A 25,657-nucleotide genomic window follows, 5' to 3' on the forward strand; every position below is an offset into this window, starting at 1 on the left:
GGGATACAATAAATAAGATTCTGAAAATACCCCCGTACCAGGCTTAAAATAAAATAACAGGCAACTTAATGTGAAGCAAGTACATTGGCATAAGTAACTTTTATAGGATCTGACTTTGGACAGAATTTGCATTTCCGTGAAGCAGAATTTAATTTGTATTGTTTTTGCTTTCCATGGCTCGGCATATGAATGCACTCTGCTCACACACACACCTTTCTCTGAAGAATAGGAAATGCCAGTAATGGTCTCTTTACATATTCTTTGTTTCCCCTCCTTCTGAGGTCCTTATAACATCTGGCTATTAACAGCAGTACAAGCAGAGCATATTGGAAGCCAGCAGCTCCTTAAAGCAGATAGGCACAAGGGTTAATGCTGCATCAGACTCCCCAAGATGAATAAGCACGAATCCTTACTGCATCTCCAAAGCAGGGGTCGTTTCGTAGAAAAAGAGCTAGGGGAACTCATTAGCATAACTCATTAGCATATGCCACACCCCCTGACATCACCAGAAGTGTGCCATAAGGCCACACCCCCTGACATCACCGGAAGTGTGTCATAAGGCCACACACCCTGCCCCCAACGGTCCCGGCCGCCGCCGCCGGCCTTGCAGCTCCATTGCCGAGCCCCATGAGGGGCCCGGCGGTGGACCTGCAAGGTCGGCGGGAGTGCACGGAAGCCCCGCGACGGCCCTCCCTGGCCCCAGGCAGGCAGGGGTGGGGAGAGGCAGGGAGGAAGCAACTTAACCTCCCTCTTCTCCTGCCTCCTCCTGGCTGAATGAGGGCTGGAAGCGGGGTGGCCGGAAGCAGGGGGCGGGGCTTCGTCATGTGCCCCGCCCCCCATACCTCACCCGGGGGAACTGCAATCCCCCCCAAAATGACCTCTGCTCCAAAGTGGAATCAGCTGCCTAGGGAGGTGGTGAGCTCCCCTTTACTGACAACTTTCAAGAAAGGGGCTGGACGAATATTTGTCAGAGATGCTTTAGGCTGGTCCTGCATTGGGCAGGGAGGGTTGGACTAGATGGTCTGCATGGCCCCTTCCAACTCTATGATTCTTTGGTTCCCATTCAGCTGACTCCAACCAAACATGAATCTCTCTCCAAATTGTCCCTTCTGCAGCCCGAAGGTGGTGGCATCCCAAAGGCTAGAGAGAGTTCCGCATGGAACATCAAGCTTTTTTGTTAAGCTCCTGATCGCTGACCAAGTGCCATCCTGAGCAAAACTACCATTCGCAATCAACAAAGGCACCCAAACTCATAACAATACATTTACTAACTCGGTAAACCCCCAAGGAGGTAAACTGGAGAACTGAAAAGCGGCTCTGCTGATCAATAGCTATCCCAGGGCTGGTTCACTGCCTAAGCAATCCAAATAGCCACTCAGAACTTAGAATAGCTGTTCGCGGGGAGGGCGGGGTATAAATATAATAAAATAAATAAAGAAGAGAAGAGATTGGATTTATACCCCGCCCTTCACTACCCAAAGGAGTCCCAGAGCGGCTTACAAACTCCTTTCCCTTCCCCTCCCCACAACAGACACTCTGTGAGGCGAGTGGGGCTGAGAGAGCTCTGACAGAAACTGCTCTTTTTTCAAGGACAGCTCTTATCAGAACTATATCTTGCCCAAGGTCATCCAGCAGGTGCAAGTGGAGGAGTGGGGAATCAAACCCGGTTCTCCCCAATTAGAGTCCGCACACTTAACCACGACACCAAACTGGCTCACGTGGGGTGCCAAAGGGGCAGTGACAAGGAAAGAGGTGACAGATGTGGTTTTTGCCTCTTACACTGGTACTTCTGCCACCTAGGTCCCAAGACAGTGTACAGTAGGGTTGCCATTTCCCAGTTACGGGCAGGGGATCCCCTGGTTTGTAAGCTTCTGCCTGCTGCTGCCCAGCTGGCTGTTGGGAGGAAATCCTCCCCCCCAAACAGTGACATCACCGGAAATAAATATGACCTGCCCACGTCACCTGGAAGTAACATGGGCATGTTGGTGATGGCAAGGAGCGACACTCTGGTTTTGGGGCAAAACTCTATGGTCTGAGGCTGATTTTACCAGAGAGTTTTGCCCAAAAACCATAGCATCGCCCCTGATGTCACCGACATGCCTACGTCATGTGACGTCACTTCGTGCTCCCGGAATGTGCCCCCCCCCATCCCCCTGTGCTGGTGTTTCCGACAGACCTGGCAACCCTAGTGTACAGAGGTGCACCTTCTTCAGACTGCATTGGACCTTGCTGGTGCAGCACGGGAGAAAGGTGCTGGAGTGGCTCGATAGCTTGAGCTGGCCCTGAAAGACCCTCTAGTGTTGGCCCAAAAAAATAGTTGTAGTCAGACAAATCCTTTCCCCTCCCACTAGGAGGGCCCAAACCCTATGTGGCCCTGCAGGAAGGCCACATTCATATTAGGGTTGCCAAGTGGCACTTACCTTGCCGGCGGGGGACTCCCGTGCGTATCCTGGCACGTGCCATAGAGTTTTCCCTTGTATGGCCGTGGCCCCGCCCCCAGCATGCCCGGCATCATAACGTCACTTCCCTGTGACGTGCACGCTGGGGCGGGGTTCCCCCCGGGGCCCAATTCTCCAGCGTCAGGGAACGGGCCTCTGGGGCGGGGGGGTTTCCACCCCTCGGGGGGGCTTGGCAGCCCTAATTCACATCTATCAGGCCACCGGGGGGGGGGGGGGAGGGTCAGCCATGTGGCTGCCATAGAGGGAGTTGTGTTAGAGAATATTAATGGCTTGCTACAATTCCTTGTTTACTCCAGTGTTTGGTCTACCTCATCCCAGAGACTTAGGCCTAGTAAGATACTAAAACGTTTATGTTGTTGTTGTCAACTTACAGCCAGTTTACGGTGACCCTGTGGGGTTTTCAAAGCAAGAGATGAGCAGAGATGGTTTGCCATTGCCTGCCTCAGCTTTGCAACCCTGGACTTCCTTGGCGGTCTCCCACCCAAGTACTGAACAGGGCCAACCCTTCTTGGCTTCTGAGATCTGACAAGATCGGGCTAGCCTGAACTATACATGATCAAATATGATATCCCATATCAAAGTAGAAAATCACAAATTAAAAAGCACCCAACTTTTTAATGTCCACCAGCCTTTCACCAACAGAAATGTCTACCGGCCTTTCACCAAGCCCAAACAGTTTGGTGTACTTTAGTTTGTTAGTCTTAGAAATATGAATGTGAATCATTTCTATCGTGTTCAGACGTTTATTAATAAGCGCCTTTCTTAAATAAGTTGCTTACCAAAGTGACCCCCTTTAAACAGCCTTGCTGTGCTTACGGTCTTGGCGACTGAAGAGTAATTATTTTCAGATGTTTTCTAACAAAAGGAGCTTTGACTCTCAAAGGAACATACCCCGAAAATCTTGGTCTCTAAGCTGCTCCTGTACTTGAATCTAGCTATTTTCAGGCGTGTTGAACGACGAAAGTGACTGTTGTCTTGAAAAATCCACCGTGGGGAACCTTTGGGGGAAGCACGCAAGCACTGTACAAATGACGCAGACCACAAGTCTGCGCGTTATTTGTACAGTGCTTGCTTTCTGAATCTTGGGGGGGACATAATTGAGGAGATTAGATGGGGTTGGTTTTGGGATGCTGTCAGGGCTCTTTTTGTAGAAAAAGCCCAGCAGGAACTCATTAGCATAACAGACCACACCCAACAGCAGGAACCCATTAGCATATTAGGCCACACCACTGACAGCACAGCTCATTGGCGCATTAGGCCGCACCCCCATGTTACCAGAAGTGTGCTCATCCAGCCACACCCACCTTTTGCTTCTTATTCTGTTTGTTTATTTATTTATTTATTATTTTATTTATTTATTTTTGGGATTTATATCCCGCCCTACCCGAGCGGCCCAGTCCGTTTACCTTGTTTGTTGTCCAAACCCAGGGCTTTTTTTGTAGCAGGAACTCCTTTGCATGTTAGGCCACACACCCCTAATGTAGCCAATCCTAATGAGTTTCTGCTGTTGGGTGTGGCCTATTATGCTAATGAGTTCCTGCTGGGCGTGGCCAACTTGGGAGCCAGCCGGAACTCCGTTCCTGTGCGTTCCTGACCCAAAATAGCCCTGGATGCTGTCATTTTGGGAGGGTATGCTCTGCTACCGGGGTTTTGTTTTTGTTTTCCTTCAAGCAGAAATTACCCAGTTTGGGGGGGGGGGGGCGGAGAGAAGGAGGCATCCAATGAGCTGAAATGTCAGACATTAAAAAGAAATTAAAAATTATTTAACAGGGGTGGGACCTTGTGGGGGGGAAATCACTGCTCCAGATGGGCCGGCAGACTCCCTAACCCCATGCTGGCGACAAACCGAACTACTAACTAAACATCCTCATTGCAAAGGCAAAGCAAACCTAGCAGAGCCGTGCCAATTTGAATATGTTTTCCTTTTGTGCTGGAAAATATAATGAATGTTGCGAATGCAGGAACAGAGCAGCGCAGTCTGCCAGGCCGCGAGCGCATCTGTGCTGATGCAACATTAACCGTGCGCGTCACGGCTTCTTCTTGTGATGTGGTGCTCTTTCCCCAGATGGCTGTTTATCTTTGTTTGCAAAAAGGGGCACCGGAGGTCCCTCGTCTTTGCACTGATGACGTTCAGGCACACATGTATCTCTTCATTATCTGCCTACATTCGCTCAGGAGATAACAGTCGTAGTGGCGCAGGAATTTAATTGCCCGAGATAGGGCAAAATCAGATACTGGAACACAGATCCCAGTGATTGCCGGCAGATGTATAATTGCGAACGTCGGCATAATGACCTTGCATAATCGCTTGTTTTATGATGTTGCGCTGGCACGGCAGGAGGTCTACCCCCTTGCAGGCGCTAGGGCTGGCACGGTGATTTTTCGGGACTTTCCGGGAAAGGGGTTTATTCCGCAACAGGCATGCAGTTGCTACTGAGTTGTAGTAGCAGATCCAGTGTCTTCCAGATCACATTTCCCCAGCCTTTAAAAAGCTACATTATGACCATAGTCCTAAGGACACTTTCCTGGCGGTAAGTCTAAGGTTGCCAGCTCTGGGTTGGGAAATTCCTGGAGATTATGTCGCCTGGAGGTCAGATTATGTCGCCAGGAGGTCTCCATCCACTGCCTGGAGGCTGGTAACCCTAAGAAAGCCACATGGATAATGTGGGACTTATTTTCGAGTAGACCTGCTAAGGATTGCTCCTGTGACAGCAGCCATGAAATTAAAAGACACCTGCTCCTTGGGAGGAAAGCAATGGCGAACCTAAACAGCATGATAAAAAGCAGAGACATCACCCTGCCAACAAAAGTCCGCGTGGTCAAAGCAATGGTATTCCCAGTAGTCATCTATGGCTGCGAGAGTTGGACTATAAGGAAGGCCGAGCGCCGAAGAATAGATTCTTTTGAACTATGGTGCTGGAGAAGGCTCTTGAGAGTCCCTTGGACTGCAAGAAGATCAAATCAGTCAATCCTAAAAGAAATCAACCCTGACTGTTCCCTGGAAGGCCAGATAATGAAACTGAAGCTCAAATACTTTGGCCACCAAATGAGAAGGGAGCACTCCCTGGAGAAGACCCTGATGCTGGGAAAGACTGAAGGCAGGGCTATTTTGGGGCAGGAACGCACAGGAACGGAGTTCCGGCTGGCTCCCAAGTTGGCCACGCCCAGCAGGAACTCATTAGCATAATAGGCCACACCCAACAGCAGAAACTCATTAGCATAATAGGCCACACCCAACAGCAGAAACTCATTAGGATTGGCTACATTAGGGGTGTGTGGCCTAACATGCAAAGGAGTTCCTGCTACAAAAAGAGCCCTGGTTTGACAACAAACAAGGTAAACAGAATAAGAAGCAAAAGTTGGGTGTGGCTGGATGACCACACTTCTGGTAACATGGGGGTGTGACCTAATATGCTAATGAGCTGCTCTGTCAGGGGTGTGACCTAAAATGCTAATGAGTGTCTACTGTTGGGTGTGGCCTATTATGCTAATGAGTTCCTGCTGGGCTTTTTCTACAAAAAGAGCCCTGACTGAAGGTCAAAGAAGACGGGGACAGCAAAGGATGAGATGGTTAGACAGTGTCATAGATGTAACGAACATAAAATTGAGTTAACTTCAGAGGACGGCGGAAGACAGGAGGGCCTGGCGTGACCTGGTCCATGGGGTCGCAAAGAGTTGGACTCGACTGTGCGACTGAACAACAACAACAACAACTAACTCCAAAGGGCAAACCCACTTTACAGCCTGCACGGCTGCTGGGGAGCAGCCAAATTGTGGGGTTTTCCCACTGTAGCTCAAGCCCGAAAATGTCAGAAGGTGTGGCCATCCTGCTAGGCAGAGTGTTGTAGCAGAGGTAGGCTTGATTCACACATGCAGGAGAACACTGTAATGGCAGAGTGGACTGCAGCACTTCAGACTGGGGGTGGGGGATCATGGGAGATCGTATTTTGTCAGGCTCCCCTCCATGGGTTGGATCCAATAGCTGTCTTGCTCCAAGTCCTCCTCCTCCGACAGAGACAAACTTCCTCCAAGAAAAATAAGACTCATCTCCATCAGAGGAAGTTTTCTCCATTAGGGGGGAAAAAACCATTCTCCATCAGAGAAACTCGTTCTTCCTTGAAGGAAGGCTTAGCAAAAGAGACTCAAAGGATCAAACTTAGAGCCAAACTCTAAGCGACCATGGGTCCAGCACATGGCCACCGAGGCAGTTTTAGAGTAAAAATTAGCCCTTTAAAAATTGCCACTATGTGTCACAGCAGCTATGGGCTGGGGGGCTGTTTCAACACAGCGCAGGGTGTGGAACGAGGTCAGTATCCCCTGACCTAAAGCCACCAGATAAGTTTGTGGCTAATATGAGAAGAAGAGAAGAAGAGATTGGATTTATACCCCGCCCTTCACTATCCAAAGGCGTCTCGAAGTGGTTTACAATCTCCTTTCCCTTCCCCTCCACACAACAGACACCCTGTGAGGTAGGTTGGGATGAGAGAGCTCTTTTGAGAATTGCTCTTTCCAGAACAGCTCTGAGAGAACTTGTGACTGACCCAAGGTCATAGAAAGCAAGCAAGCAAGCACTGTACAAATAACGCAGACCACAAGTGCTCAAAAAGTCATGCAAAAAGAGTAGATTTATATGACAAGAATAACAGAGGACCACATGTATCAGTAAAACCAAATTACATCATATAATGTACAGGTCCATGAATAGTGCAAGTCCATAAATGATACACAGCTCTTCGATACCTCTTCCTCAAGAAGTTCACACTACTTCATAAAGTACTCATAATGTACAGAACACTTTAAAATGATATATGTAGGAGGAAAAATCCTTAGCACAGCACTCACAGTGTATAAAAGCCTTCAGACCAGTATTACAGGAAAAAACTCAATCCTATTATAATCATTCAAAGCCGGGCACCCGATCAACAATAGAACAAACTCTCCAATAGTCAGTAAGCCAAGGTCACGCCAGCAGCGGCACGTGGAGGAGTGGGGGAATCAAACCCAGTTCTCCCAGATTAGAGTCCGCGCCTCTAACCACTACGCCAAACTGACTGAGCCAAGGACATCCCTAGACCTTACACACAGCCATGTGTCATTTTCCTCTGATGATCCTTCTTTTAACCAAAGGCAATGTTAAGAGGCTATGAGTTTAAGCAGAGGAACGGCCGGGGGGGGGGCCTGTCCCTCCTTCTGTTTGTCCATCCACAATACAGCCATCCGTACCTTTTGTCCTGCGATAAGGAAAGCAACTGGGACGGGTTGGTTTGGAGCAGAAGAGTTGGAGGAGAACGTAGGAACGGGCCTTTTACTCACCTTCCCCCCCCCCCGCTGTTCCCCTGCTTAAATTCATAGCCTCCCCAGATTGCTGTTGGTTTTCAACAACCATCAGCAGCCGTTATATCTGATCGAATATATTGTCTTCCTTGGCTCTTAGCCGCTACTGCTCCGTTGGCTCTCGAAACCTTGAAAACATCTGCCCGTTTCTAAACTCACTTAATCCCTCCCAGTGGCCTCTCCTCTTAATCTAATACAGGTACAGTTAATGCTTCTTTGACTCCTGGCTCGCTCGTTATTTTTCTCTCTCCCTGACATACTCTTGCGTAAACTGATTCCCAAATCTTGCCCCTTGACAGTTATGCTTGACTTTTGGACCCAGAAGAGAATTAAAAGATGCTTCTCTTTCAACCCACTCAGATTACTGAAGCCGATCTGCTTCTGAGCCAGAACCATTCTTTGCCTGCCTCAGGGGGGGAAGAGTTCTGTATCCAAAGAGGCTAATGGTTCCCAATGAGGGCTGATGGTGGATTGAGCTCCTATTGGGCACTGCAGGCTGGTGATGTCATTGTGTTGTCCTCCTATTGGATGTTGCTAGTGCTACTCAAATCACCAAAACATGTGCCGTCTTTAGCTAGTGTCCTTCTGGCAGCAAAGAGAAAACACACATATTGTCAGGTATCAATTCGCAACCTGTGTATATGGGGGGGTCAAGATACAGAGCAATACTCAAAACAAAAGGAAGAGAAGTAAGCTTCTTAAACAAGAAAAGGAATGTATTGAATTAACAGAAAGGAAACCAAGTTAAATCAGGTAAATAAAAATCAGAGGTGCTGCAGAAAGGAAATAAATGCAAATATGAAGTGCCAAACACAGTTTAAACCCTTTCCCTAACTCACTACCTGCTACTAAGGGAGGAAATAAAAGGGGGAAACTGAAGACATACCAGCCCACTTCCTAAACATGACCAGGCAGCTCTGAAGAGGAAAACTGACCAGACTGGAGAAGCGCAGCAGAACAGGGTGGAAAAGCCAGCCGTACAGTTGGGGTAACAGGCCGGGATCCAAAACCAGCTACGAATTGGACAGGCTGAGGGACAACTTTTGATGCATTTTGCCAGGGGTCTTGTTGTAGAAAAAGAGCTGCCGGAGCTCATTAGCATAACTCATTAGCATAACTTATTTGCATATGCCACGCCCCCTGACATCACCGGAAGTGACAGAAGGCCACACCCCCTGACATCACCGGAAGTGTGTCAGAAGGCCCGGCTACTTACCCTCCTGCTTCATCCTCATTCCCAAACGGAATGAGGATCGAAGCAGAGGGCGGGGTAAAGAAGGGGGCGGGGCTTCACCACGTGACCGCCCCGCCCCCTAGAGGTTCTCTTCCGGAGCTCCGTACCTGAGAGCTCCCCCCCCCGACTAGAGCCCTGCATTTTGCTAAGATTGAGGAGAGGGAGAGACGTTCGCACCGGGATGTGGGAGTGATGAAAAGTCCATCTCTTTGGAGATAGCCAATTTGAAAATGGGGGGGGGGTATATACATTGTGGAGGGGAGTTTTCTTCTTTTGCATTACAGGTAAAAGCATCAAAGGAGAAGTGTTCCTTTAGGGAGACTGAGAGTTTAGATAGGGAGGTGCTGATGCCAGGGCTCTTTTTGTAGAAAAAGCCCAGCAGGAACTCATTAGCATAATAGGCCACACCCAACAGCAGGAACTCATTAGCATATTAGGCCACACCCGTGACAGCACAGCTCATTAGCACATTAGGCCGCACCCCCATGTTACCAGAAGTGTGGTCATCCAGCCACACCCACCTTTTGCTTCTTATTCTGTTTACCTTGTTTGTTGTCAAAACCCAGGGCCTTTTTTTGTAGCAGGGACTCCTTTGCATGTTAGGCCACACACCCCTAATGTAGCCAATCCTAAAGAGTTCCTGCTGTTGGGTGTGGCCTGTTATGCTAATGAGTTCCTGCTGGGCGTGGCCAACTTGGGAGCCAGCCGGAACTCCATTCCTGTGCGTTCCTGCCCAAAGATAGCCCTGCTGATGACTGTTGTACATGATGGAGCAGGGGGAGAAGTCTTCCTGTCCAGCACTTAGGGTAAGAAAGAAATAGCTGGGGCTGGCCCGTTGCTCAGTGTCTTGATTGTTTGGCTCATTTGTTAAAGCCAGATGATCAGGGAGGGGGACCCCTTAGGGGACCCTCTAAAGGCCCTTCGACTGACTCCCACCAGAGATGGGCTTTTGCGCAGTTGACGGAGGAGCCGTCTTCACATTCTCTTTCAGACACTCAGCGCGACTCACTACCATTTTGATATCGGTTTGATCCAGACTCCGTTTTTATTGCGAGGCCCATGCTAAGGTATGCACATGTACAGGGATCAAGATGGCGGTTCCCACCAGGTGGATCCCTGGGGCATCAACTGGTCACTTGCCGGGGACTGAGCCTGCGCTAAGCAACCTGGTGCGGCCTTAGACCGACTCCCCCTCCTCAAACTCACTGTCACCCTAATCAGGGGTCTATAGATCCCGTTATAAGAACATAAGAGAAGCCAGTGTTGGATCAGGCCAATGGCCCATCCAGTCCAACACTCTGTATCACACAGTGGCCAGAAATACCAGGTGCCATCAGGAGGTCCACCAGCGGGGCCAGGACATCAGAAGCCCTCCCACTGTGGGCCCCCCCAGCACCAAGAATACAGAGCATCCCTTGCCCCAGACAGAGTGTTCTGTCTATTTCTTGTGGCTAATAGCCACTGACGGACCTCTGCTCCATCTTATCTTAATTACCTCAATTGTTAAACAGAAACTGGAAAATAGACCTCTAGCACTAGACATTATTTGAGCCTCTTATTGCACTCTTAATTTCAGAGTGGGCATGGCGAACAAAAAGTCTACGAAACCAAGTAAATAAATACCCTTCCCCCGTAAAGCATACTTTCTGCTACTCTTTCCCGTCTCCAGAAGCCCTTGGAACTGTTCCCGTTCTGCCATTCCTAAAGCAAGGACAAATGCAGTTCCCAAAATCTGAACAGCCCGTAAAGTGCTAGTCCTTTCCAAGTAACATAACTTCGCTAAGAAGATCCAAGAAACACACACATCCCTCTAGGGTTGCCAGCCTCCAGGTGAGGTCTGTAGTTCTCCCAGAATTACAACTGATCTCTAGTCTACAGAGATCAATTCCCCTGGAGGAAATGGCAGGATTGGAGGGTGGACTCTGTGGAATCACATCCGTGCTGAAAAGAAGAAGGAGAGATTGGATTTATACCCCGCCCTTCACTACCCAAAGGAGTCTCAGAGCAGTTTACAGTTCCCCTCCCCACAACAGACACCCTGTGAGGTAGGTGGGGCTGAGAGAGCTTTCCCGAGAAGTTCCCTTGAGAGAACAGCTCTGAAAGAGCTTATAACTGACCCAAGGTCACGCCAGCAGCCACATGTGGAGGAGTGGGGAATCAAACCCGGCTCTCCCAGATTAGAGTCCGCGCGCCTAACCACTACACCAAACTGAGCTGCCTCCTCTCCCCAGATTCCACCTCCAACTCTCCAGGAATTTGTCTAGCCACAATTGGCAACTTTGGAACTTCTCTCAAACCCACCAGAAACAGTTTGGGCCTTGTATTTCTATTACTCCAGAGTCATGTGGGCTTCGGGGTAGTGGATATGATTTACTTACAGAGGGGCCACATTCAATCCTTGGCACCTCTGGTTAAAGAATTTCAGCCCACAGGTGTTGGGAATGACCTTTCTCTCCCCAAGACCCCCAAAGGACTGCTACTAGCCAGAAGAGACAACCCCACTGAGCTAGATGGACCGACATGTTTCTCCCAGCTCTCTCCACTTCATTAGCAGGAGGGTGGCACACTCTAACCCAGGGGTGGCCGGACTTCAACATAAGAGCCACATAGAACAAGCATCAGATGTTTGAGAGCCGCGAGACATGAACAAATATGACACACACGTTTTTTATTGGGGAAATATGCGAATTTTCTTTTTATTCACTTTGAATGAAACTGCCAAAAATAAAAACAAAAGGGTAAAAGGGGTTGATAATATTTATTTGTCCAATGATATTTACTTGCTTGCTGGTGATATTTGTTTGTCTAAGAGAGAGAGAAAGAGAGAGGTGGAAAGAGAGAGAGAGAGAGAAACAAAGAAAGCAAATAGATGGGGGGAGGGAGGGAGGGATGGAGGGAGGGAGGAAGGACGGAAGGACGGAAGGACGGAAGGAAGGAAGGAAGGAAGGAAGGAAGGAAGGAAGGAAGGAAGGAAGGACAAATAGATGGGGAGCCTGCTGGGAGCCGCACAATATGTGTGAAAGAGCCACATGCCGCTCCCGAGCCACAGTTTGGCCACCCCTGCTCTAATCCTTCCCACCTCCAGTAGTAGTGGCAGCCCAACAGGTGTCCCTAGTGTGGGCTCTTCCCATGTGGTCTGCAGCTTTTCATACGATGCCTGCCACTCAGGAAGAAGGGATGTTATAGTAGCATCCCTTCAGTAGCAGGAGTTTCAGTGCAAAAACTACAGCATGAAAACGCATTTCACAGAACAGTGCGGGATGATTCTTTTACTGGTAGCGAGGCAAACAGAAAATGTAATCCGTTATTGGAAGAGCAGCTGATGGGCACCTCCTGCTGTTAGGCTTGACGTCCCTTTCACGGGCTGCTACGGAGGCAGCCTCCTGGAGCAATCAAAGCACGGACCACCACCACCCCCAGCCTGTCCGGGTTGTCATTTCCCTCCTACCTCCAGCTGGTTCAGCCAGTGATGTTGCTGACAGCACTGTGGAGAAAGCTGCACTCCCATCCCTGAAGGTCAGGACTAGCAACCCTCTAAAGGTCAACATGAATCCGGAACGGCCTTTCTGCCTCATGGGTCACACCATCCTTACTTGCCGAAGAGATGCAGGAGGAAGGTGCTTTGATTTTCAGCAATGATTAGAGACAGCAAAGTCCTGTTAATCTGATTTTTCATGGCACCGCACCAGCAGCGTGCCATCACTTCCAGCGAATACCTGGAAGTGACATCACGCTGCCAGTGCAGTGTCCGTAGGATGCTCTAGGACTTGGGTAGAGCTCTGTGGTTTTACCCTAGAGTTCTGCCCCAAATCCTAGAGTGTCGAATTGATGTCTTTGCCAGAAGTGATGGCATGACAGTGGCAAATCGTTTCCCCCCTTCCCTGCATACACACCCTTGCCGGTTGAGAGCTATCGGCAACCCTAGTCTTTGGCCTTACTGTCTGAGATGCATTTTAATTGAAAATTTCAGCAATGCCCAGGACTCCGAAGGCTTTAGCAATACAAAGCATGCTTCTAGCACTAAGCCGCTGCCCTCCTCTTCCCCCCCCTTCCCCTTTTCACTTTAACAGAAGCCAAGGTTGTTTTATGGATCAAGCCTATAATCGTATAATCCTACCTAACTAGCAATCATGGGCATCAACAGTGTTGATGTTTGGAATCTCCCACAGGCATTTTAAATAAAGGCACTTTTTAAAATGACACTTAAAATCGGCTTCTGCTTTTCTCCCTTCCTTAATTCAAGTATAAAACCTGCATTGGCTAAAAAGTCTTTTTTTTTTAAGTCTGTAAAAATATTCTCGGGAAAGCATTTTAGACACAAAGATGTACAAGAGATCTCTACCTCCCCCCCCCCAAAAAACCTCCCCAAATAGAGCTGCTGCATCTTCCCAATGGGAAAATATATCAAGGGAGGCAAAAATCAGAAGTATTCATAGTACCTTTCCACATTCTCATTTTCCTTGCTTGTAAGTTATTGTGTTTTGCTCCCTCTAGTGTTCGATTCCATATTACATATGTTTATGTCTGGCATAAAAACCTGCAGTTTAAATCTTCAGGGAGATATGGTGGACATAAACCTATGTGATATCAAATCGGCCACCAGAGGGAGCAAAAGACATGCAGAAGAACGGGGGAAACCAAAGCAATAGGAATTCACAAGCCAGGAAAATGAGAATGCAGACAGCCGATAGTTTAAAACCCATTTCAACAGTATGTCCTCTCGCCAGGATTTCTGGGAATTGTGCTTTTATGAGAGTACTAGAGGAGAACCTTCACATGTCTACTAGCCTGGGAAACATGGAATGATTCCCCACAAGAAGCTGTGCCACCCCTCGCATTGGTCAATTTCACGCTATTTGCTGTGTGGCCGCATTTTGACCCACAGCTCCCCCTGATTTCCCCCGCGTCTTCTCGATCTCAAAAAACAAGGATCAAGAAGACACAGGGGGAATCGGGGGGGAGCTGTGGGTCAAAATTCCGCTGCACAGCGAACAGTGTGAAATTGACCGATGCAAGCGGGGGAAACAGAAAAGTGAGGGCGGCACAGCTGCTTGTGCGGAATCGGTCATGGTCATGATGGTTTGGGTTAATAGTGAAAACGTTTGGGATATTTTGTTTGGCTAGAGACACACCATCTCTTCCCTGTTCTTTCTTCCTCAACAGTGCTCCTACATACCCAGATGCGGCAAGAACTTTGAGGAGTCTCTGTCTCTTGTGAATGTCGTCATGGAAAACTTCAAGAAGTACCAGCACTTTTCGTGTTTTTACGACCCAGACGGGGTCCAGAAGAATGTGCTGCTAACCAAACTTTACAGTTCCAACGTTCTGTTCCACTCACTCTTTTGGCCATCGTGTATGATGGTGGGAGGACTCGTTATCGTTGCCATGGTCAAACTGACCCAGTACTTGTCCCTCCTCTGCGAGAGGATCCAGCGGATCAGCAGATAGAAGCAGAAAGTCTGCTTCCGGGATCTATGTACTGCGAAAATACTGTTTTTTTCATTCTTCACCAAAGAACCTTAAGTTTGTAATGTGTACGTCTGTTCTAAGTTCCTTATATTTTTATGAAGTAGAGCAATAACGAAAAAGGCTGTTCCATATGCAAACGTGATGCTATGATTATGCAGAGGATGACAGGAGGAACCACCGTTTGCGTTGGCCGTCTGTACGACCTTGATTTTATGCTGCAATTTAGTGCGCCTTTCTTTCTCGTTTTTCTTCTCTTTGTTTTTTTTCCCCCTACAGCCAAAATAGGGCTCCGTGTGACCATTTGCCAAGCTTTGTCAATGAATGCACCGGCATTTCAGTGCAAATCCATTCTTGAGGGATGTATTATGTCGCCGCACATATTTGCGTGAACCCTTTCTGTTCCACTTCGGCTACCGGTACTGGGGTTGAGAGGGGGGTTGAAAAAAGGATCTACTAAACTGGCGGAAGTGGAACTGAGATGGAAGCGTACCCCAAGATCCAGAACTCTTTTACGGGTGTGGGAGCTCCAAATGCCCTCCTAACTGAGGTCAAAGGGCAAGCACACGAGTTTGCAAATGTTCATTACTGCAATCTTAGGCCCTAATCCAGAGAATATGGGTCCCGCTTAAATCCCATTGAAGTCAGTAGAACAACTTAGTTGCAACTCCCAGTTGTTTCACTGGGACTTTGTGGGTTAATGTTCATTTCAACAGGTGGCTCATTTTCTTTGGATTTGAGGGGGCCCCTTGAAAGTTCTGGATCTGGGTGATAGACCAAGTTGCCTCATGCTCAGGGTTAACTTTCCATTCTGGTGTTTTTCAATATCTATCAAAAACCCTTTCTTTTGCAATACGTCTTAGTCATTGATCATTCTCTACCAAAGCTGCAGCCAAAAGACAAATCCCACCAATCTCTAATATTTGTCAATTGCTTTCATTTTCTACTCCAACCTGAGCCCTGTTGGCGGAGATGGGACCAGAATGCCTGATGTACGACTTTTATTATTGCATTTTTCCCCCTTGCATTTGCTACCATATCACTGTAAAGAAGAACTTAAGGGGGGGGGGATACACAGTCAGCTCTTTTTTTTTCCCTTCATTTTTTACTTCCAACTATTTTAGATTTTTTTTTACGGGATATTTAAAAAAAAAAAAGAATCCTGGAGAAGAAGACAAAAAGGAACATTGTAGACAAAAAGTGTCATATTGTAATATGAATATGTTATATTTTATTATTTTCTTTTACTAACTGGAAAGTGAGCAGTATCCTTGTAACTTACACTCTCCAAACCTGGATATAACCATAATCAAGAAAAGCAGTGCCGTGGGGGTGGGGGTGGGGGGAACCTTCACTGCTCCTTCGCTTGGAAGGCATCTTCCAGTTTGTGAGGCCCGTGCCCAGAACGATTAGCATGGAGGGAGGCAACTTTTATGGCCCGACTGCCAAAAACAGTATCCCCACTGCCTGTGAAGATGCTGGTCTGCTGGTAAACAAAAGCAGGCAAGAGATTAACACTTGGAATTCACTGCCACAGGAAGTGGTGGCGGCTACAAGCATGGGCGGCTTCAAAAGGGAATTAGATAAGCATATGGAGCAGAGGTCCATCAGTGGCTATTAGCCACAAGGTATAGCTAGGGACTCTGGGGCAAGTGATGCTCTGTCTTCTTGGTGCTTGGGGGGGGGGGTCAACAGTGGGAGGGCTTCTAATGTCCTGGCCCCACTGGTGGACCTCCCGATGGCATCTGGTATTTCTGGCCACTGTGTGATACAGAGTGTTGGGCTGGATGGGCCTTTGGCCTGATCCAACATTGGCATCTCTTATGTTCTTATGTTCCTAGATACTTGGCCAGGCCACTGGGAGGGCAAGCTGAACCCTGGTGGTTGTGCCAGTGCCCCCTGGGGCTTGCTTTGGACCCAGGGGTCAGATGCAGGGCTCTTTTGGGGCAGGGACGCACAGGAACGGAGTTCCGGCTGGCTTCAGAGTTGGCCACGCCCACTACAGCCAAGGGAAGGCCTGGAGAGCGACACACACACACACACCCGCAACCCTGGAAGGATCAGGGAGGCATTTAAATGCCTCCCTGTGGCTTCCCCAGACTTCCCTTCAAGGGTGGGCTTGCCCGGGCAAGCCAAGGGAAGGCATGGGGTGTGGCCTAATATGCTAATAAGCTGTGCTGCCAGGGGTGTGGCCTAATAAGCTCATGAGTTTTTTCTGTTGGGTGTGGCCTATTATGCTAATTAGTTCCTGCTGGGCTTTTTCTGCAAAAAAAGCCCTGTTCAGATGCATGGCTCTGGGAAGCGATGACGGGCATAAGCCATGCCAGTTGCCTCCTCTCACTCACTGCCTGTGACTTGGGGGCTTTCTTCAGTTGCTAGGGGGGACGACCAGCCCAGGACATCAAGAACAGTGGTCTGCTGTGTCTTTTGTTCCAGATATATGCCCGGGGGGTTACCTACCCCAGGGTTAGTCCGTAATAATATTCTTGCTAGAGAATATTTTTAACTACTGTCAAGAAATTTTTCTTCCAAGGTCAGTTGGGGCGGAGGGGGGGAGCGATAAAATTCAGATGAGTCGATACTTGCATGTACTGTCTGGCCGCAGTGCTGCGTTTTTAATGGTCAAGATCAGCATGTGGGCTCAGTGTCCTCAGGTTGTATATGACAGCCCACTGCTGATGATATAGCCTTTTTCCTTACCAAACCCCACCCCAAGGCATACCCTTCTTGCTGCTCAGAAACAGCCAGAGCAAACAAAAGAAGAGACGACCTAAGAAGCTAGGGATGTGCAGGGCTATTTTTGGGCAGGAACGCACAGGAACGGAGTTCCGGCTGGCTCCCGAGTTGGCCACGCCCAGCAGGAACACATTAGCATAATAGGCCACACCCAACAGCAGGAACTCATTAGGGTTGGCTACATTAGGGGTGTGTGGCCTAACATGCAAAGGAGTCCCTGCTACAAAAAAAGGCCCTGGGTTTTGACAACAGACAAGGTAAACAGAATAACAAGCAAAAGGTGGGTGTGGCTGGATGAACATACTTCTGGTAACATGTGGGTGTGGCCCAATATGCTAATGAGTTTCTGCAGTTGGGTGTGGCCTATTATGCTAATGAGTTCCTGCTGGGCTTTTTCTACAAAAAGAGCCCTGTAGTGTGTGTGTGAGTGGCTGTCAATTCGCAGCTGCCTTATGGCAGCCCCACGGGGCTTTCAAGGCAAGAGACAAGCAGAGGTGCTTTGCCATGGCCTGCCTCCGCCCAGGTGCCCTGGGTGTCCTCGGAGGTCTCCCATCCAAGGACCAACCAGGGCTGACCCTGCTTAGTTTCTGCGATCTGACCGGATTAGGCTAGCCTGGACCAGCCAGGTCAGAGGTGGGAACGGCACAATCCCCCCCCCACACACAATTATAAAGCAGGATAGTTCCGAGAGTGGAGTAAATGGTAGGAAGGTGAACAGTAGCACATAATCATGATGTCGGATGCCAGAGTCAGTGAAAAGCATAAAGGAGAAAGAGTAAGCCCGGAGTATCAGTGGTTAACATGGGGGTATATGAAGCTGCCTGTGATATACCCATATCCAGAGGAGTTAGGTGCGTTAGTCTGTGGCTGCAAAACAGTAAAAAGCCCAGTAGCACCATTAAGACTAACAAACATTATTGTAGCATAAGCTTTCAGGAAACACAACTCTCTTCGTCGGATGCATGGAAGGTATGAAGAAACTGGCCAGAGATATATAGGTGGCAAGGGGAGGGGAGGATGCAGAACGTGCCATGTGCCATGGAGCAGAGGTCCATCAGTGGCTATTAGCCACAAGGTATAGATAGGGACTCTGGGGCAAGTGAGGCTCTGTCATCTTGGTGCTTGGGGGGGTCAACAGTGGGAGGGCTTCTAATGTCCTGGCCCCACTGGTGGACCTCCTGATGGCATCTGGTATTTCTGGGCACTGTGTGATACAGAGTGTTGGACTGGATGGGCCTTTGGCCTGATCCAACATTGGCATGTTCTTATGTTCTTATGTGAATGCGAAGCAGTAGCAAAAGTCATGGGAAAGGTAGAATGTGCAATCCAGGCTGGGTGTGACCCCCTTCCTTCTGTTGATGAATCTGAATGGAATACCTGGAAGGCAGTCAGTTCTGGTAACGAGATGACCATCCAACTCATTACCAGAAGTAACTGCCTTTCAGGTATTCCATTCAGCTGCATCAATATATCTCTATCTATCTGTCTGCATAGATATAGGTATAGCTATATCTGGCCAGTTTCTTCATACCCTCCATGCATCTGATGAAGAGAGCTGTGTTTCTCGAAAGCTTACGCTACAATAAAGTTTATTAATCTTAAAGGTGCTACTGGGCTTTTTACTGTTTTTGGCCTGCCTGGCTCAGTATTGTCTACAATCACTGGCAGAGGTTCTTTGGAGTCCAACATGAAGGGAATGTTAACAAACCAGGTAGTGAGTAGCATCAAATATATTATATATCCCCCCCGCCACCACCTCTCAATAGTATTCACGACTTCCTTAAAGCCTAACCACACACACAAAAATCTTCACACGTTTGTACACAGCGCGTTGCCCAAAAGGTAATCTCCGATCAGCCTGTGGGATTGATCTCAAACGTTCCTAAGGGATTAATTGGAAGCGTATTGGAAGCAGAGGTTCCTCCCCCTTCCTTTTTTTTTTCTTTGCCAAAAGGAGAAAAGCACATTTGGTCTGCCCAGCCTGTCCGTTATCGAAATATATCCTCCCCCTCCCCAATAATGTAACGTTGGAAAACTTTATGGTGTTACAAGATTCCATGAACTGTACACTTTGTCGTCTGAGCTGTACAAATGAGTCTGCAGCAGTGAAATTAATCTTTGATCTTGTAATCCATAATGCAACTTTTCTCAGGCAAATAAATTCCTGGGGCGTGTAATCAGGACTTCAAAACTGTGTGATTTGGTACAAAAAAAAATATTCAATTAAACCTTTGAGATTTCATTATGCCTGGCAATCAGAAACGGCTTGTTTTTTTAAAAAAAAACACCACCCTCTTTTGTAGGTTTCACTTTTAACGTTTTGCTTTAAATGAGTTCTGGTTAAATTCAGTCTCTTATTGGTCTCTTTCTGTCTGCAGTGTGAACCTAAGAAAATTAGAATCAAGAGCTTCTAAGTTATTTCAGAGCTCTTTCCATTGCTTTTGATGCTTCATCTGATTTTTTCATCTTTTTCATCATTTTAAATTTGATTTCATTCATATATATATGAATTCATATATATAAAAGCAGTAAAGCCCGTTGTGAAAGCAATACAACGAGATCTAGAAAGAGGCTCTGGGGGAGTGCTCTGGCTTTGGGCAAACAGTGCCAATTTGCTGTGGTGACCTCAGCAGGATATAATGACAGAGTCCACTGTTTTCTCCAGAGGAACTGATCTCTGCTACCTGAAGAGCAGTTGTAATAGTGAGTGATCTGTAGCCCTCACCTGGAGATTGGCAGCAATTGTTACCCAGGACAAAATGGCTGGTTTGGAGGGTGGAGTTGGCAACCCCATCTCCTTCCCAGCTAACCATCAACCTACCATTATCTGCCCCTTTGACTTCAGCTGACTTCTGCCCTCCCTTCTGCAGAGCAGTTGTAATTCTGAGTGCTCTCCAGCCCTCACCTGGAGATTGGCAACAATGGTTCCCTATGTGGGACTGATTGGTTTGGTGGGTGGAGTCTATGGCAGTCTACCTGTCTGAGGTCCCACCCCTCCTCAAACCTCACCCTCTTCAGGCTCCATCCCTCAAATCTCCAGGAATTTCCCATCTGGAGTTGGCAACCCTATCAGGACTGGCCCCAATGTGTTTTCTCCCAAAGGCCAAAGTAGGTGACAGGACCAAGCTTAGTTGCCTACCAACAGGCACTGAGGGGAATGTAGGGTTGCCAGCTCTAAGGAGGGAAATACCTGGAGATTTGGGGGGTGGATTCTGTAGAGGGCAGCATTGGGCAGGGGGGCGGAAAGACTCAGCAGGTATAATGTCATAGGGTCTACCCTCCAAAGCAGCCATTTTCTCCAGGGGAACTGATCTCTGTCATCTGGAGATCAATTGTAACAGTGGTAGTTCTCCAGGTCCCACCTGGAGATTGGCAACCCTAGGGGAAAGTCAGCTGCACAGCAGGGGGTTGAAGAGAATGGTTTGATGGCTGCTGGGCCAAGATTGGCAACAATAGTTCCCCAGGAGCTCCATCGTAAATGCACCAAACAATTCCTAAAGATTTTCCGAAGTACTACTCTGTCGATAAATTGCAACCGTTTGAATGAGCACCAAAGCTTTAAGAGCTCTCCAGCTGTCACCTGGAGACTGGCAACAGCTTGTCTGGAGTATGGGCAGTATGGCATTGTATCTGACTGAGGTCCCCCTCTTCCTCCTCCTCCTCAGACCCCACCCTCAGCAGGCTTCATCCCTAAAATATCCTGGAAGTTTCCAACCTGGAGTTGGCAACCCTATGTCCTTTCCACGCAACCATCAGCCTACCTTGATCTGCCTGTCTGTCTTCTGGTATCCCCCCCCCCCCACAGCCTCTGCCAAGGGAAAGGGCAGTTTTTCCCTGCAGTGGGAACCAAAGCAGCTGACATCCTCCTCAGAATACACCAGGTCCCATATTCCAACTGTCTTGGAGGGGGGGGGAGTTTGAGGTGTGGAATGGAGTGAGGTCCAATCAGCTTCCATATGCAAAAGACCTTGAAACGCTGGGCGGGACTGCACAAAGCAGCCAGTCAACCCAGCCAGCATCTTCTGAGTGGCAGTTCTTCCGGCCAAACACTAAAGGAGTGCATTTTGGAATGTTGGACTACGGCTTTATATATAAGGAGAGATCCCCAAATTACATCTCAGTGATACATTGGAGTAGGGATGCTCAAACACCAACTGGTTCTGCTCATGTCCTGTTTGCCTGTCACAAACAAGAAGCTGATTTTCGACACTCAGTGTGAGTATTCATCAACTGGTTCCTGGCAGTTTAAAGGGATGCATCACTTCCTAACAATGCAGTACAGGGCAATTGGCTTTTCCTGTTGTCTTGGTCATTATTTTCCGTGGCATTCCTCTGGAAGAATGGGGGGGTATGGTAATGGTTTGTTTATTTATTATTTTCAAATTTATATTCTGCTCTCCCCGCAACGGGCCCAGGGCGGATCACAACAAATAATTAGGCCATTCAGCATTTAAAAACAGATTGCTCCAAATTACTATTGTGCAATTGCAATGTGACATTCATACTGCTGAAGTCTGTTTTCATTTTTAAAAAAAAAAAATGTAAGTCTTTAGCCTTTTCCTTTGCAGATTTGAGTCCAGTAGCACCTTAGAGTCCAAGACGATTTTCAGGGTATAAGCTTTCAATACTCAAAGCACCCTTTGTTAGATACTGATGTCAGGTAACTGACAAAGAGAGTTTAACTCTAGAAAGCTAGTACCCTGAAAATCACGTTGGTCTCTGTGGTGGAATGGGCTCGTCATGGCCTGCAGGCCCTGTTCCACCCTGCCCTCCAAGGCTTTCCCAACAACTGGAGAGGTGTGCTATTTTGGCTGGTGGCTACTGAGACTATACACGAGAAGCTGGAAACATGGTCCAAAATCAAGGTCAGTAACAAAGCCAAAGGTCAGATAGCTGAGAAGTCAAGTCAAGATTGCAAGTTTCCAAGGACCAGGAGCAGCTGCTGCACACTCAGAAGCAGGTCTGATGACGCAGAGTTGCTGCCATGCTGAAGCAGCTGCACGGAGGGTTCTTGAACAGGTCCTTCCTTTCCTGGGAGTTGAGTCTGCAAAGGCTTACAACTCCTCCCGTTGCCTTTGCAGGAGCTGCAGCCTGGCACTCCTTCGCTCCTGCTTAGTCAGCCTCTGGCGTGCCCGACGTCTGGGGCACTCGGGAGAACTAGGCGGGGAGTCTGGCCTCGGGGTGTCTGCAGCTGAGGGTGCTGGGCCAGGCTCAGGAATGATCTCTCCTTCTGGCTGCACCTCCTGTGCAACTGCTGGGGACTCTTCCTTCTCAGGTACTGTTGAGGGTTCTTCTGGGCTGACTCCAGAGGAGGCTGAGTTGCTCCCTGTCTCTTTCTCATCTGAGGAGGAGTCAGCCTCAGCCGAACCAGTACCCATGAAAAGAGGTTTTTCTCTCTCTCTGGCAACCCACTGCCACCTACCTGTAGGAATTGCCCACTGGGAAGGTCAAGACTCCCAGCTTCCCTTCCAAGTTCTGAGGCCTTGCCTCTGTTGTCTCCTGCTGCCCAGTGTCTGGCCACCACAGGGACTGTTTACTGCCTTCTGTGCTCATGGAGGAATAGCCACTTGCCAACTGACTGCCTTCCCCCCGGCGCTCCTTTTCAAATAGCATGTCCAAGACATTGGAGGTCTATGTGGCGCAGAGAACCAATACCAGCATCAAAAGTTATAAAGTATTTATTAAAAAGAAAATCTTCACAATTATACTTTTAGCACAGCACCAGATTGAGCAAGGGATTCAAAAGAAATGGGTTAAGCAGAATTCGCCTGTCCCTCTCTCTATCCATGCCTTATCAGATGTTAAAATATAGGACAGTCTCTTTAGCTTAGGATGTTACAGATCTCTACAGAATTCCTTTACCTTGCAGCTTCCTCCAGCTGTTGCAGGCCAGCACATGGTGAACGGCCACCGCTTCCAGACCTCAGTTAAGAGTTCTGTCTGCTGTGATAGCACCAAAGAGAGTTTTCCCACCCACTGACCAGGCCAGGCCAGGCCAGGTCAGGCCAGGTCAAAGAAGCTTTTCCTGAAGTCTCCAGAATTTCCTTCCTGAAGTGTCTCTAGTTTAACACCTCCAAATCTCTGTTCCCTGCTTGAGTGTGGGGGCTTGACCATCCCATAATCTAGACGTATTAGAATTTGTATGAAGGTGGGCTGAGGTAAGCAATTGGAAAGCAATTGAACTGACTTCCTGCCTGCCTGCCTGCCTGCCTGCCTGCCTGCCTGCCTGCCTGCCTGTTCTTTGCCCAGAGAGAGAGAAAACTTTTAAAACTCAGAGTGAAGGTTTTGCTCACTTCAAACCTCCAAAGAAAAAAAACATTTCTTCACAATCTCTAAGGTGCTACTGGACTCAAATCTAGCTGTTTTACTGCAGACTAACATGACTACCCTCTGAAACTATCTACCACTGCGGACTTAAAAGGGGAAAGATGTAGGCAGAGCATTTTGCCTTATAACTCCACAATGGAAAGGACTAAAGGCTTCCTGTTTAAAAGAAATAAAAGCTGAGACTTCAGTGATTGTGGCAGTGTTTTTTTTAGAATGTTAGATCACAATATCCATTACCATTTTTTTTTAAAAAAACTCCAAAAGCACAGCAGGTGAGATAGTGGTTCACTGTGCAGATGCCGCCATAGAAAGTTAAATCAGTCATAAGCAAGTGTTGCTGTAAAAAAAAAAAAACACCCTCCCTCTTACTGTTCATCTGAGTATTCCCAGGGGTCATTTGGGGGGGGACACGGGGGGACGCCATCCCCCCGGGTGAGGTGCGGGAGGGCGGGGTCTGGAGCTCCCTGCTGGTGCCCGCTGGAGGTCGCCACCGGCTGTGGGGAGGACACACTTCCGGTGATGTCAGGGGGTGTGGCATATGCTAATTAGTTATGCTAATGAGTCCCCCTAGCTCTTTTTCTACGAAATGACCCCTGAGTATTCCTCAGTTAATGGCTACCAATCTGCCTGGACCCGCAGAGCTTTGCATATGTGCCGTTGGGGGGGGGGGACCTGCAGCCCTGTAGCCAGAAATTCTGGGTTGGTGGGGCATGCAGGGGAGAGGGAGGGGGGAAGGAGGGAGAAGGTTCCCATTAAATGCTGTTTATTTTAGCAGGGCTGCCCATGCCTGATCTCCAAGAGGCCACGCCTCTCCCTTGCATCTGCTGGCTGCCCACTTTTCCTGAACTCCAAGTGGTGCCCCTCTCCCTCACCCCCTGCATGATTTAAAGGGCCCACTGATCACCTGGAGAGCCCTTTAAATCTTGGAGGAGGGGAGGGAGAGGGGCAGCTGCAAGATTTAAAAAGCCCTCCAGCTGATCAGCGGGCCACGTGCTCCCATCGATCAGCCGGAGGGCCCTTTTAATGTCACAGGAGGGGGGAGGGGGGAGGAGAAGCAGCTGTTTTGGGGGCTGGCCTCATATTTGAGGGGGCTATGCCCCACTGTAGCTACAGGCCTGGAGACCTGTTTGGCAGACATTTGAATCATTCGCTGCCAATTGATCCGTTTGGGTAACTGGCTCACATCAGGTCTTCTTGTCCAGAGCCAGAACTGGATGGGGGCTCCAACACCAGTCCCGTGACCAAGACAAAGGCGGGATAGGAGGGTGGGACCACAGTTCCACAGAAGGGACGAGAAGGGGACACAGCCCTTACACACAGCTCTAGCTGCAAGGCCTGTGTTCCTCAGAAGTAGCGGGCTGACAATGCTGTGGCTTCATTTATTCATTAGATTTTCTTAGTCGCCAAAGGGTCTCATGCTGACTTACGACATTAAAACCAATAAGGTAAAGACCACATAAAGACAAATAACCAGGGCTATTTTGGGGCAGGAACGCACAGGAACAGAGTTCCGGCTGGCTTCAGAGCTGGCCACGCCCACTACAGCCAAAACCTCTGCGTGTGTGGCTGCAGAGGGAAGGCCTGGAAAGCGACCCAACCCCCCATTTAAATGCCTCCCCGTGCCTTCCCCGGCCTGTCCAAGGGCTGGCTTGCCTGGGCTCCCCGTAGCCATGGAGCGCCCGGGCAAGCCAAGGGAAGGCATGGGGGTGTGGCCTAATATGCTAATGAGTTTCTGCTATTGGGTGTGGCCTATTATGCTAATGAGTTCCTGCTGGGCTTTTTCTACAAAAAGAGCCCTGCAAATAACAAATATAAAATATTAGCATTAAAATATCAAAATACGTGAATATCGCCATACCACTATTAAAGCAGCCCGAACATGTGGTTAGCATGACTGCAAAGGCCAACCTAAACAATTCACCTTTGCATGCCTTGAGGAAACTAAACAAGTCCAGCAGAGCAAGGGCGTGACCTGAGAGTGCATCTCACAGGGCAGGGGCCACAACTGAGAAGGCCCTTCTCCTGGTGACAGCTAATCAAGCCATCCTGGGGCCAGGCACGTGCAAGAGGCCCCTGGACGATGACTGAAGGGAGGGGGGGC

The 25,657-nt window shown here is 48.6% G+C and overlaps 1 protein-coding gene across 2 annotated transcripts in view; it reads left to right on the forward strand.

The window, feature by feature from the left end:
- Positions 1 to 14,475, forward strand: part of KCNMB2 (potassium channel subfamily M regulatory beta subunit 2) — a 49,923-nt gene extending 35,448 nt beyond the window's left edge. For both annotated transcript variants that reach the window (XM_015411823.1, XM_015411831.1), the window contains exon 4: positions 14,191 to 14,475. In XM_015411823.1, the coding sequence (XP_015267309.1) occupies positions 14,191 to 14,475 (285 nt within the window). The remainder of the gene's footprint in view (positions 1 to 14,190) is intronic.
- Positions 14,476 to 25,657: the final 11,182 nt, after the last annotated feature.

The sequence above is a fragment of the Gekko japonicus genome, unplaced genomic scaffold (genome assembly GCF_001447785.1).
Source record: "Gekko japonicus isolate JY-2015 unplaced genomic scaffold, Gekko_japonicus_V1.1 scaffold543, whole genome shotgun sequence".
In the NCBI taxonomy this organism is placed as follows: Eukaryota; Metazoa; Chordata; class Lepidosauria; order Squamata; family Gekkonidae; genus Gekko; species Gekko japonicus.